Source organism: Falco cherrug, chromosome 3 (genome assembly GCF_023634085.1).
Source record: "Falco cherrug isolate bFalChe1 chromosome 3, bFalChe1.pri, whole genome shotgun sequence".
In the NCBI taxonomy this organism is placed as follows: Eukaryota; Metazoa; Chordata; class Aves; order Falconiformes; family Falconidae; genus Falco; species Falco cherrug.
The window spans coordinates 64757577-64772651 of NC_073699.1; the positions used below are offsets into that span (position 1 = coordinate 64757577).

Sequence of the window (15075 nt, forward strand, 5' to 3'; positions counted from 1 at the left end):
CCCCCGCCGCCCCGGGGAGGGGGCCGGGGCAGGAGGGGTGGGTTTTGCAAGTGGAAGCAGAGCAGGCTGGGGAAACAAGGCAAAACTGGAAAGCAGGGACCCCGAAAGTTCGGATTAGTTTGGCGACTTTGTCTTCACGCCTCGGGAGCTCAATTGATCGCGGCTTGGGTGGGGTGGGGGGTGGGTGGGAATAAAAACAATACATTCTTAAACTCTCTCCTTCAGCTCCGCGTTTCAAATGCAAATGGAGAGATAGATTGCTTCCCGCCCCACTCCCTAGCCCGGCTCCCAATTCTTATCCAAAGGACTCCATCTGTGTATCCTGTCAAGGAGGAGGAGGAGGAGAAGGAGGAGGAGGAGGAGGAGGAGGAGGAGGAGGAGGAGGTGGAGAGGCGGGGAGGGCAGTGGGGCCGGGCAGGCTGCTTGCTCCCTGGATCCCTTTTCAATAGCCACCGCTGGGTCTTCGGGAGGTACAAAGAGACCCGGTGCCCCCTCCGAGCGCCCTCGGACGGAGCTGGCAGCCGGCTCCGGTCGCCGAGCGGCGATATCCCCTGCCCAGAGCAGCATCCCCACCTCCTCTGCCTTCTTCCCTCCCTCCCCGCTCCTTCCCTCCCTCCTCTTCCTCCTCCTCCCGCAGCCACGATCCGCATCCAGTCGGAGCTGGGCTTGGCACCGGCACCCACTTCTCCCGCCGTGTGCCCAGCGGCTGGCCGCGCCGTACCGTGCGGTGGAGGAGGAGCGGAGCGGCGGCGGCGATCCTGTCTCCGCGGGTGCGGGAGAGTGCGCGGGCGGGCACGCAGCCCCCATGCCAGGAAGGCGCCCCGCCGCCCGCCGCCCGGCCCCCGCCTGGGAGCATCCCGCCAGCGCTTCACAGAGCCACCGCCGGCCCTTGGGATTAAAATACTCATTGAGCTGGGCAGCCGAGGGAGAGGGGCAGCAGGTAAGTGCCGGCTGCACCTGTGCCTTTCCTCGCATCCCTCTCCCTCTGCCCCTCCCGCGCAGGCAGCAGGAGAGCGGAGTTGTTGCGGGAAGGGCTGTGCGCGGTCCGTCTCCCCGCCCCGGCCCCCGAGGTGCTCCCGCGCGGCTGCGGGGCCGCGGCTCTGCGGCGGCAGCGGGGCGGCACGGCCGCGGGCGCAGCGGTAAGTTTCGTTTTCCCCGGGGCCGGGGCCGGGGCCGGGGGAGCCGGTGCCGCCCGGGCAGCGCGGCTGGGAACGGCTGCCGGGGCGCCGGCACCAGACGTGGCAGGGAAACCGTGGGAAGAGCGAGCGCTGATGCTGTACGCGTGTGTGCACCTTCTGAAAAACGGGAGAACAATAGCATCCCCCTGACTCTTTGGAGAAGTCTCACAGACAAGCGGGGAGGTGGGGTGGGGGAAGGGAGGACCACAGACTTCTGCAAAATATCGGCAGCACTAAGTCCTGACTACCTCGGTTCTTATCTCGGTCCTTTCTGCCAAACCAAAGCGGCTGTCTTGCTTGATCTCAGAGTCCGGCGCTGATGCTACAGAGCAAAAGATTACCGAGGCCAGGAAATTTCCCAGAGTTATTTCCCAGAGCTTTCCTGCTGTTATGTCACGGATATTCTAGAGTTAGTAAATGTTGAAATGACGGGAGCTTATTTCTTTGATTAGTATTCAGCTGGTAAGGCTAGCTCTGCAGTGCTTGGCTGTCTGATACTGACCCTTCTTCCTCCGCCCCGTCCCCCCATCTGTCTACATATCCACGCACGGGCATGTCCTGGCTTCCTGTATAATAGGTTGTGTGCACTGTGATCTGGATCCTCAGACTTCTAGTTGCTAAATGGAGGAAAAGATACGCCCTTTTGAGAGAAGATTTAGCCTTTATTGCACTCATGCTTTCAAAAGGTGAGGTAGTTCAGGTGAGCCAGGGTTCTGCAAACACCCCGGCAAATCAAGGGATTTGGGGAGGGATGGGAGACAGAGACTAGTGAACCATTCTGATTCTGGGAACTGAAATGTTGATACTTTAATCTTTTCTCATTGCAAGGATAAAATCTTGTGTTCTGATAGATAACTTCTCAAGTCAAAGCAGAGACTTGAAAGGGCAGTGTATACTTTATAGTCTCTCTAACAAGACATAGTGCCTTGCCATTTTTCAGCTAAAATATAGATGATTGTACAGCTTTGCAGAAAATAAATCTCTTTTCCAGGACAAATAAGTAAACTCTTAAGGATGCCAGTTTCTGAAACAGTCTCTTCTTGACAGTGATGTGAGACTTTACTTTTCTACCCTTATCATATTTACTAATTGTCCCTCTGTTATATTATTTGAAGTTTGCAGGGAATTGTTACTGGTGAAAAGGTAGATACTTTGTTTTTGAAAAAAGATAGGTCTGCATAATCTCAGATGAAGAGTTATACGGCTGGGCAATAGCATGAAAGTTGCGTTAAATAAATTAAGTTTGCTTAAAATATATTTTCTGAAGGTACAACAGGTCAACAGATAAGGATCAGCAGGGAAATTATGCTGATTGCTCTTAGCAATACTGTAACAGCTTTGAAGATGCAAAAGTAAAGTGAGGGCATTTAGAAATAATACAACTGTGCCTCATTAGAGCTACTTCATTGCAGCGGGTGGAGAAAAAAAGAACAAAAACCCACTAAACAAATTCAGCAGAACTACCTAGGGACCAAATGTGACATCCTGTTTAAAGTCCTTGTACACACTTTTCCAGCTTTCCAGCCCGCAACTACCAGGGGATCTAATCTAGACACACTTCTTTTTTAGGGTCATGAAGGCTAAGTAAGATTTAAAAAACCAACTGCAATGAAATCCACAGCAAGGGGAGAAAAGTAAAGGAGCTAAAGCTAACTCCGACAACTTTTAGTGTTAAGTATGTGAAACATCTTGGATTTGAGTACTCAATATAGATTAAGAACTACTTGGAATATTAGGGAAATATCAAAGGTAATAATGTGAGCTACCGTCTCATGTTAGAAGTGTGTGTCATTTAATGTGAATACAAATACAAAGTTCAGCAATGTAGACCATTTTCTTGCAAAAAGCCATTAAATATTGCAGTTTTAATCAGAGAGCATTTCACCCTTATAATGGGAGACTTTACTGTAATTAAAGGCTGATGCAGGTCATTAGAATTGCGTTGAGTCAGATGACATCCTCACAACTCTCTTAAGTCTACTTTTATTGATTTAATAACAAAGCAGTCTTGATTATTTGCTATTGATTTAATAGCAAAGCATTCTTGTACTTCCATATAAAAGGGTAATTTGTACAATTGTATAACTGCAGATTATCCATGAATTATCTGATGAGAAGAATGGATATAGCATCCATGCAGGTTTTCGCCTATCCTTTATATGTATAATTGTGTGTGTGTGCATGTTGTGTCCATTTTTTTCTATGTGTCTCCAGCAGACTTGACTGATGAAAACCATTATTAATGCAAAGCCTTAGGTTGTTCTGTTCTAAGTTAAAGTTTCACTTTGGTATAAACCTGGCTGAGCTTTTTGTCAAAGGTATTCAGCTCACAAATTGACTACAATGTGCAACGAAAATAGAAAATACATTAAATTTCAAATGGTTTTCAGATGAATATGCTGTTTGGGGAGTCCATCTTAGTGACAAATTGGCTAGTAAGTTTCTGTGTATGTTTTTGGGTATTGGCTTCAGTATCTGATGTGTTCAGTGGTTCTTCATTGAAGGCCTATCCTGAGACATTCAGTTTCCTTTAGTTTATCATGTACATTATTTTTTCATGTATGTTTTCATGCTACTACTGGATATTGTTTTGTTGTGGCAATAAAAATCATTAAATCCTAGCTGAGGAAGGGTGCATAAAATAGATGATGGTTACTTCTGTTCTGCCTGTCAAACCAAGCTCAACTCTAAGCAGCAATACAGGAGTGCCTCCTCTGGGAATTCAGCAGTTCTGCAAGAAAGTCATCCTTAGGTATTATGTGAAGTTCCTCAGCTTAAATGAGGCTGCAGAAATTGAGCTTGTTGCAATTTAAATATTTGACTTGATTGGTCACAGATATACAAATACTGCTAGCCTTTCTTTTCAATAACCGATCAAATTAACATAATCCTTTTCAGCAATTTAGATCTATAAAGTGTACCGTAACAAGGTGAAAAACCAACGAAGTACCTTCGCGTGGAGAAAATTATATTTTAAAAAACCGCAATTGTTTCTTCTGTTAATTTTTCTTGGGGGGAAAAAAGAAACCTACCAACAACCCAAACAACTTAGCACTCCAGCCACATACAATCTTATGATCAACCGCAGAACAGTATGAAAGACCAAAAGCTGTTGCCTGGTTTTCTTTATGCATTTTTTGAAGCCATATCATTTACTGAAGTGTGCCTAGCATTTTCCTGTTGTTTCATCAGGTCCTTTCACCTGAGTCAGAGGGTATTTAAGACAGTTTAGTGTAACATTAGCCATATGTTTGGAGCAGTGATAGTTTTTTACTTGATAACCAGATGCAGACTGCCGGATGTGCACTACATTTACAGATCTCCCATGTGAATATTTAGGCCAGTTAGTGGCAAGAGGCTGTGGTCTGTAGTTGTAATGTCATCAGCACAGGGAGTTAATAGGTTTCATCATACTGCCTTCACTTACAGAGCGTCATTTCATGGAAGGGTCCCCACCTCACTTGTACCATGGCACCATCCTTTTTACTTTTTTTTTTCCTTTCTTTCCCTGAACAAAGTGATAACCAGACATTGCAATCTACACCATAATTAGTCATATAATCTTCTCTAAACCCTTTCTTTTAAGGATCACATCGTTCCCATGCCAGTGAAGGATATCCTTCATATCCTAGATATCCTGTGATATCTAGGGTGTGTGTGACATAGAGGAGCTGCAGGGTCATAACAAAGGAACAAAATTCCATAAAAAGGAATTTTCTCTGCCACAGAAAGTGACACCCTTTCCAATAGGTAAAATTGAGTTTCAAAGCAGAAATATTTCATTGAGGTTAGTTCAGCTGGGGCTGTCAAGGGGCTCACCTGCTGATTCCACTGTGTTTAAGGGATCATGGTTCAAGATCAAGTGGCAACAGTCACCCTCAGAATTATCTCAACATGCAAGGTCTTATTTTATTGAATGACTAAAGCAGAGAAAAAACCCAGGCCCCAAACACAGGATAACTGTGCACTATTGACCAAGCTAAAATAAGATTTACCAACCAATGTCTGGGCTGCACTTTCGGAGACACTGAGGTCCAGGTTTACACAGTAAATTTTGCAATAATATAAAAAAATTGAAGCAATCTGATGAGACAATGATGCAGGTGGTAAGAGGGAAGCAATAGGAGTGGAAAACTCTTCAGTTATACCTTCAATGAATGCTTTGCACTGTCAGCAAGATTTCAAAATAGAGAAATGTAATCCAGACTGGTGGAGTTTAGTAATGGAAAAGGTTTTGGATTTCTACTTCTTCCTGAAGAATTTTGCACATTGGAAAGACATTGGGGTAATATATGGTGAAGGACAAAATTTCCTGTGTGTGTTGAAGAGTTTGACAGGGAAATGACATGGTTCATAGATTAAGCTGGCACTGTGACACTGGTAGCAACGCGTGAGTGGAAGTCTGCAGGAATTTGCACTTTGGCTGCAAAGGTGAGGTTGTATGAAGATGATCCCAAAAGCCTTCAGCAGACTGCCCTAAAAGGCTGGGGAAATCTCAGGGGTGGGGAAAGAGGGCTTCCATGAGGGTATCTAGGAAACTGAAGACATGTTTTGTCCCTATCTACTGGTGGTGCTCACTGCTACATGCAAACAGTAAGGATTAGTCTCGATGTGTTGTTTTAGACATTATGAAGCAAAATATTCAGAGATTTTCAGTGGGTGTAAATTACCCTTAATTGCTTGCAGTGAGGGGAACTATTCCTTAAAGCTGAGGATCTTATTCATGATCTGAATGGTTTCAACAAATCAAGATTGCCCTTCAGAGACAGTGCATAATAGTGCCTTTTTGACACCAGCAGATTGTTTTGGTGGAGTAGTAACATTTTTCAGGTTAGTAATGTTCACCAGAACAGTTCTGCTACTAGACTGTGGCTTAAATATAGTTCAATTTCTATACAACAGATGGGAGAAAATATAAGTTTTAGCATATATATTGAATTATTTTTTATTTTTTATTATTTTTTCAAATGTATAATCTTCTCTCTGATGTTTTATATATCAACTATCTATTTAAGAACACAAACATGAAAGATTAAATTAGATATTTAGTGGACATTTTTCACGGGTTTGCTTTTTTTTTAATTTTTTTTTACTCATAATTGTTCACATAGCATGTTGCTGCTCTGGTAAGACATACTATATGCACAGTTCAGATCACATAACGTACTCTTAATTACACACCAATTTTTGTATTTTATGCATTTCATATTAGTGATTGTCAGGACTATATGCAAGGTAAATAGGGAGTACAAGTTTAGATGTGAATGGTAGAGCCTAGTACTTTTAATATACCAGTAGACAAATTAATTTCATTTTTAAAGCCTAAATTACCTTTTATGTAGGCAAAGCATGAATAAGGAGACATAACTGCATTTTGCCCCAGTTTGAGGAGGGGAGTAGCATTTTGAAGATCCAGAAACAAGATGTAAAGGTGCACTTATGTCCTAAGGTAATTAATTACATCAATTACAATTGAAAATATTTCTCACTTCTCTGTACTCCAAGTCCTGTTTGTGCACAAAGTGATACCATTTTATAAAAGAATATCTTTAAAAACAAAATACAAAATGGTTGCAGGTCAATTTTGCCTTCTCTTCACACTCAAGCCTGTAAACGGAGATGACAGAGAAGGCACTGGAATCAGAACACTGCATGCCCTCAATCGCTGTCAGTGCTAGTCATATTCACCGCTGCAAGTGCAGCCCTGAACACTGAAGTTATACCTTGATGAGGAAAAAAGAAGACCCCATCACCTTTTGGTTTTCAGTTTTATGAATGCCGTGATGTTGATTATGTGGTCTTGTGGACTTCATACTTAGGGACTTTGTAGAACAGGTGACAGTGAAGTGTTAGTTATGCTTGGACAGAAATACAATATTTCATTTTTTTAATAAAAAATCCATAAAATATGTATATGCATATCTATATCAGTAAGAAAGGTAATTAAATGCAATTTAATAAATAAATATTCCCAGAACAGAGAAGATTTTAAAACACCAGACACTTTTACTTCTGCTTTAGGAAGTATCACACTCAAAAGGCAATGTGCTGAAAGAACTATAAATAAAAACCTAAAAAAAAACCAGCTCTAAGAGGAATAGGAAGACTTACCCTGAAGAAGGGGAGGAAGGGAAGGAAGAGTGTTTCAGAGCAGAAAGTGCTTCCACAAAGCTGAATAAAAAGAATTGGAATTCTGGAGACTGTGTGGTGAAAGTGTTTGAGAATGAGTAAATGACAACAATTTTTTTTTCCAGGGGGTGTGAGTACTCTGCTTTTCATCAGATTGTGCTGTCTAGCATATGGACTGTTTTTCAGTTGGTATTTTGGGTGCGTTTTTCTCTTCTGTGCTGTGGTGTGTGGCTGGGGACCATGACACTCCATATGGTGGCTTTCATATTTTCCTGCAGGTGTAAAAGAAAGGATATAAGAGAACACTGTTCAAGCTAAAGGTTAGAGCAACTCTAGGTTTGAAATGTCTGTTCAGAGCAAGAAGAAGACATTTCAAACTGCTTAGTGGAGACTCTAACATATTGTAAATGTTTTACTGACATTTCTTAAGCAAATCCATTTCGTATTTTTATCTGTTAAATAACAATCTGCTGCGTCTTTGAAATAAACTGACAGTTTATCAATATCAGATGTCTTTAACATGGTGTAACTTAGACACAGAGAGGGAAAGTAAAGGGTGCATAAACAGCCTCTACTACAAACAATGCTTATGTGAACTGAGAGGTAGGAAGCGAACACAGAATCAAGGCAGCACAGCTACTCTCCTTAACACTCATGGCAGACCTCTCAGTAATTACTATGTCATATGGTCATGATTTACCCAAAGGGCCAGATCAAAACTGAGCTATGACTAGTTGGGATTAGTCATTTTAAACTATGCTCTGCTAGCGAGCATGACACCTGTGTGTTAATCCCACTGCAAAAATAATCTTGGTATATGTAGGAGAGATGTCTTTTATAACTGTAATATCACATTTTGGAAATTAGGGTCTTTAGGTAAGCTATTGCTTGTTGTCTTTGTTTTGCCTGTAGGGAGACAGTGGATTTTCACATATGGAAGCTTTCAAATTGCTGCTGCTTAGCAAACACGCTCAGTGGGTTTGTGGTTTATCCCACCAGTCTCTAAGCAAAGCCTTTCTGGTGCAGGGCAGTACCACAGAAGGGATTATGATAAAAAGGCTTTAAATACAGTCTGTAATCAGAAGAGCTTTTTATTTGTTTCATGTTTCTGCCCTCTAGGTACCTTTGGCGGTGCGATGCATAGGCATTCTGCAGCTAAAAGGGCCTGACATACTGAAAACAGCAGAGATCACATTTCACTCCATTTTAATTGTAGTGGGTAGGGATATAATGATAATCTATCTAGAGCATTTAATGTGTATGTGACTTAATGTCTAGCCTTTTTAGTTTCATTAAACATAGAAAGGATGAAATCTTTCTTCCACAGCTTTCTAAGTAGCAGTGGTTCACTCCAAGTGAATGCCTTGTTGTCTGTTTTAATTTCATCCTCATTTTCACCTTGTGTTTGGCACTTCTGAAATACTTCTCATCTCCCTTGTTGCTCACTCTTGCTTATTTCAGAGCAAGCATTGCTTACCTGGGGTTAATGCAGGTGATTCCCCTGAAAGATAAAGCTATGTTTGGTTCTGCCTGACAGAACTTATACTTTTAAAAAACATTGCACTAAGCCTACATTGTCATTTGGCCAGAGAAGGCTCGAAATTGTAAAACACAGAAAAAACATTGAATGTTTGGGTTTTTGTTTTTTTTTTATTGATTGGCATTTTTTAAGTGAGTTGAGTTCTACCGGTTATTAAATGATCAAAATTTCAAAATCAAAACATACCAGATGCACAAAAAGATAAAAATTCTATGTGTTAGTGCTGAAAAATCATTAAATCAAGGTTTCATTGAAAACACAAAATTACATTATACTCTGATCTTTCTGAACATAATTGTGTATTGATATATGAACTAGTCTAACATGCTTCTTACTGTGCCTGATATTTGCTTTAGAAATGTAGTAAAAATTAATTGGGAGACTCTGAGTGCTTTTAACAGGTCAGGTTCAGATAAGAACAAACCATAACATCTGGTGTACCGTGACTAAGAATCAATCACATTGTTCCGATTCATCTTATACTCCTTTATTTTACTTTTCAGTTATATAGAGGAGAGTTAAGCTAACATATGTCCTTGCCATTAATATAACTTCCTGCCTGTAGCTGGTTTGGGATTATACCATTGTAATGGCAAGTAAAGCAGACTAGCAGACAGAGGAGGAAAAATCAAACCAAGTAATTGTAAATAGCTACAGTTGTTTTGATTATTTTAAAGAAAAAAAAAAAAAAGCATTTGTACTGGGGAAACTGGTGTGTTAAGAGAAGAGTCACAAGTAAACTTTATAGCTATGCAGATGTATCAGCAGTAGTAATGCCATCCAAACAGTGTGCTCTAAAGTCTGAGACTTATGTAAACTCAAATGTGTTGCTGACAAGAAAAATCATAAATAAACATTTTTGATGCATTATGTGAAAGCTGCAAAAAATTTGCATTCTGAAAAAAAAGTTCTGACAACTGTTCTTGTTTTTTTCCTGGATAGGTACCTGTTACACCATCTCTTTGGTGAAGGCTATTCAGCAGTGGTGACTTCTTCCAATCGACCACTCCACAAATTATTATCTCTGGATTCCCAGCTGACACCCTTCTGGAGGCTAGAGCTACCAAGACAACAGGAATTGTGCCCACCCTTGTCAAGGTTTTTTCTTTCACAGGGGAAAAAGAAAAAAAAAAAAAAGATGAAGTTGGGCAAAGTGGAGTTCTGCCATTTTCTGCAGATACTAGCTCTTTTCCTGTGTCTTTCTGGGATGAATCAAGCAGAGCTCTCAAGGTCCAGGTCAAAGCCTTACATTCAATCAGGGAGGACAAGAACCAAACGCAGCTGGGTGTGGAATCAATTCTTTGTGCTGGAAGAATACATGGGTACAGACCCACTCTATGTAGGAAAGGTAGGGGATTTAAACAAACTTTGTAGGGTGGAGATGCTTGCTTTTTGATGTGTTTATATAGTGCAACCTGAGAACAGTAATTCTCTCAGCATGGTTGACTTAAGCTAGGTTGGGACAAGCTTTCAGTTTGAAAAAAACCCCAAAGTTTAGCACTTCAGAAGAGCAACACATTACATTCCTGATTCCTCTTGCAATTTTCATTAAGAAGTCTACTAGCTATGCTTCTCTAAAGGAGTATGATAATGAAATTGTTCTACCACCATTGATTGAAAGAATATATTTTATTATGAATATCAGATGTATTTTCTACATAAGAATAGAGGAATTTGATGATGAATATTCTTTTTTAAGAGCTAACAGCTAATCCCCAAAAATAAAAGTTCTGTGTTATGTTTTTGCTCCCTAAAGAACAGCACTACTGAAGGCAAGACAGAAAGAATCAGGTGTCTGGGGGTGTGACAAGTGAAAACGGGGGAATGTCTGTATTACTGCTTTGGTTTGACATGGCCTGGCTAGCAGATCGGCACCTTGGGGACCTCACTGTCTCCCGTGCATAGCACAGCCTTGTGGCTTTACCTTCCCTCTGATGGGCACCAGGCCAGTACAGAGCAAGCCCTTACATCAGGGCATCCCAAATGGCTTGTTCTGAGCGCCTGCCGCTGCACGTGGAGCACACTGAGCACAGCTGTGAATCCGGGCCTTAGCTCATTTACTGCCTTGCACTGGGGGGTAATATGCTTCCTTAAGTAATTATGACGTGGAAAATAACCCACCCAAACAAAAAAAACTTCTTGTGCTTCTGTTAATTTTATGTGTAAACATCTTGTTGAAAGAAAACCCCATTTTTCTATATAATATCAGAATCAATAAATGGAGTTTCTCATTCAAATATAGCAAATGCGTAGAAAACCAGGGAGTGACCGCTTTTGACAAAATGGCATGCTTACAGAAAAGGAAGTACTTTGAAATCCTCTGCTTCAAATAGATGAGTGCGATGAATTTAATCTTACTTAATACATCCTACTGAGACAAAAGCCTTGATGTTTGTGTTAACACACTTAAGCGTTTAGAATTTAATCATGCCAACTGAATAATCAAGTTAAATGGGGAACTGCTCTCACGATTACAGCTATGGTGTGTTTAGGTGCTTTTCTGAACTGGGTCTGGTACTTTGCACAATTGAGCCCTTAAGAAAGATGTGCTAGAATCAGAAATATCATCTCATATTTCAGTGGTCCTGAAAGCTTTTGTTAAGTTTTAGGTTATGTAGTAGTTTCCATTCTGATGCCATGCAGCTCCTGTTTGGCTTTGGGGTTTGTGTTTTAGGCAAATTTGTTCTCAGGTTGGAGCTTCTTTTGTGCCTCTGGAAAATGGCATATTTGGCATTCTTGCCCACTGATAAAAAATGGCTTACAAATTAGAATTTCTTTCCTGGCAAATAAGCATCTTTAAATACTCAACTGAAGACTGGTTTTGACCTGTACCAATTCTCATATACATTCAATTGCTGTATTATGGCCAAAGGTGCTGCAGAAGTGCTAGAGCACATGTTATTTGCATATATGTGGTTATTTTTAGCTTCACAGTCTGCTCTTTCCTGTCCTTTACAGGAGTCCCAGCATTCATAAGCAGACATCTTCTGAAAAACAAACCTTTTTTATTGAAACAGTCTGTGTCCAGCCTGCTTTTGTATCAGCAGTATGAATTGTTGGCTCAGGAGCTCAAACTTGTACAAGCAATTCATTTTGTAGGAAAAGCAGATAAAAATTGGTACTTGCAAAAGGAAGCCCATCTTCCTGGAAACAGAGTCCTTGCTGTTAGGTGTTAGATAAGACATGCCCAGTTCCTAACCTTCTCACTGGAGAGGCTTTTTACTCTGTGGTTCCTGAGGTGCAATCATGACTGAAGCTGTATTCACATGCAGGGGAGCAAAAAGGTGAAGAAACAGTTTTCTTTCTGTATGTTAACATATTATGTGTAGCACCACCCTGGAGTGAACACCAGTTGCCTTCCTCCCTCTTTTTCAGGCAGGTAGGTACTAAGAATACTGAGATTTGGATAGGAAGGTTGGTTTTTTTGTTGTGCTTTTTGCTGGTGGTGGTGGTGGTGGTGTTTTTGGGGGGGTTCTTTCGGGGGTTTTTTGGGGTTTTTTTGTGGATTTTTTTTTTTGTTTTTGTTTTTGTTTTTGTTTTTTTCTTTTTCCTTTCCCCTTGGTGCTGAAGCTACAGCAAGGAAAGAGCTTGCTTAACTCACTTCTCTCATCAAGTGAAGTGGAAGCAGCAACCAGACTCTGCCTCATGTTCTGCAGAGTGCTTTGCTCCTGGGGAGTTCAGTCCTGCACTGCCTTACATTCAGGATGCTTTGCAGGGTGCCAATCTAACTGCACATCCAGGAGTGAGGAACCTTCCTCCAGATTTTAAGTGCTGTGAGATAAAAATGTCTCAGAAACACTCAGGCAAATGGAGATGCAATAAGGAATATTTTGTCCTCACCAGTTCTACAAAGCCTAGGCAGTTCTGGTTGAAAGGCAGCATTCAGGGAAGGTTAGGGTTCCACAGCAAATCATTCAAGAGTCATGATATATCATGATACCAATGATGATGATATCAATGATGATATATCAATGATAGATCAAATAACAATTCCATGTTCAGCATTGTTGTGGTTTAACCCCAGCTGGTAGCTAAGCCCCACACAGCCACTCGCTCGCTCCCCTCCAAGGTGGGATGGGGGAGAGAATTGGAAGGGTAAAAGTGAGAAAATTCATGGGTTGAGATAAAGACAGTTTAATAGATAAAGCAAAAGCCACGCATGGAAACAAAGGAAAACAAAGAATTAGTTCAGTGGTTCCCATGGGCAGGCAGGTGTTCAGCCATCCTCAGGAAAGCAGGGCTCCATCACGCTTAACAGTTGCTTGGGAAGACAAACACTGTAACTCCAAACATCCCCCCAACCCCCACCCCCCCACCCCCTTACTTCTTCCCCCAGCTTTATAGCTGACCATGCCATCATATGGTATGGGACATCCCTTTGGTCAGTTGGGGCCAGCTGTCCTGGCTGTGTCCCCTCCCAGCCTCTTGTGCCCCCCCAGCCTGCTCACTGGTGGGGTGGGGTGAGGAGCAGAAAAGCCCCTGGCTCTGGGTAAGCACTGCTCAGCAATAACTAAAACAACCCTAGATTATAAATATTGTTTCCAGCACAAATCCAAAACATAGCAGCATACTAGCTATTGCAAATAAAATTAACTCTCTCCCAGCCAAAACCAGCCCAAGTATTAACTCTGTCCTCCTGGGTGTGCATTCTGACACCATAATTACATGATCAAGCAGGGTAAAATCCTATTCCTTTTAAATAATGTAACAGGATTCCTATTCACCTCAGTAAGCTGAGTCTTTCACTTAAAATAATTTTTCATTGTTCTCATGTTTGTTTAACAAGACTTCATATCCCTACCTGAGATATATTACATCCTTCCTTCTTGCATGCTTGACATCTACTTATTGGCAGAATGAGTTTTGTTTTGTTTTGCTTTTTAAAATATTCATTTTCTTAAGGCGGCAGGGTCCTGTTTCTCATGTCACTCAGGAGAAACCTCTGGAGGACTTCCATTAGTTTTACACTAACAGGAGTCAAAGGTGACTGAGGTTTTCTGCCTTTTTTTTTTTTTTTTTTTTTTTTTTTTTAATATAGGTCTTTCCTCTCCATGGTATGAATTTTAATCATCTCAGATTCAATCCTGAGTAATTCTGAATGCCTCTTGGGAGGTGCTTAACAAGTAATCAGATTGTGGACTGAACCATATACAATTTCTTTCTGTCCGTCAGCATAGCATATGTTATATTCACTTAAAGGGCTGAATCATTTAACTGTTTAGCCCTTTTACCTGTTCAGGTAGGCACTGTTATCTTCCAGATATGCCGTGCTGGAGATGAGACAGTTAACTATGATGCTAATTTAGCTAGAAGCATAGGTGGCTTCTGTTTTCCAGAAAATGTTTACTATTGCTTGGTAATCTGTTTTGTGAAATTCCTTACTCTGTATTTTCCATATAAATGACTTTAATGGAATCTATTTGGGCATAAAAATAATAGTACAGAACAGTTTTAAATGATTCATTGCACAAACGCCTAAAATTAGGAAAAAGTGGATGCTAGTATATTGAATATTTGAAAAGCTGAATACAATCTTGTAATTAAAGTCTATATAGGTACACATTGGCAAAAAAAGGTGCAATTTAAAATGTTGATGATATCTTTTCAGGTTTTGTTATATAACTGTCAGACACCCTGTGTCTGAAAACTGTCAGGGTTTTTCTTGTTTTTGTTTTATTTTTAAATTATTTTTATATGTTCTGCTGCAAGAGCGTCATCTCCTCAAAAGCACTACAATGACAAAAAGTCTCAGCCAGTAAAACTTTTATTTTTCTTATTTAAAAAATAAAAATAAAAAATTAAGAAGCCACAAATAAACCTGAAGAAGTGAAATAAAGCTGTGAACTCCATGTGAGATGCTGATTAATGGCTGGCTTCACTGTTTTCTTTTGGATCTAAACCAAAACTCCTTTTCCAATGGCTCTAAATTTAATTATAGTTAAAGACAGGGACAGTTTCAAGCTTTCAGCACAAACCCAAGAAGTTAATATGTAGCTTTGAGAAACTCACTGGTACATCTCAAAAATAACACGTGGATTTGGTAAAGGTGCCCTGCATGTAGTTGTTATTCATAATGTATGGGGAAGGAAAGCATAAATCCTAACCTCCATTGTCTAGATGGTAAAATCACAAAAAAAAAGAATGAGTGGACTAAAAGCACATAGTTTGTTAGAGCTCACAGTCAATGCCTTCCAATGCCATTTTACCTGCCTCTTTGTTTGTCTTCTA

The 15075-nt window shown here is 40.9% G+C and overlaps 1 protein-coding gene across 2 annotated transcripts in view; it reads left to right on the top strand.

The window, feature by feature from the left end:
* Window positions 1–354: 354 nt before the first annotated feature.
* Window positions 355–15075, top strand: part of LOC102053907 (cadherin-7) — an 83683-nt gene continuing 68962 nt past the window's right edge. For both annotated transcript variants that reach the window (XM_005431994.3, XM_027798391.2), the window contains exons 1-2: window positions 355–940; window positions 9790–10195. In XM_005431994.3, coding sequence (XP_005432051.1) covers window positions 9986–10195 — 210 coding nt within the window. In that variant the 5' untranslated portion in view covers window positions 355–940; window positions 9790–9985. The remainder of the gene's footprint in view (window positions 941–9789; window positions 10196–15075) is intronic.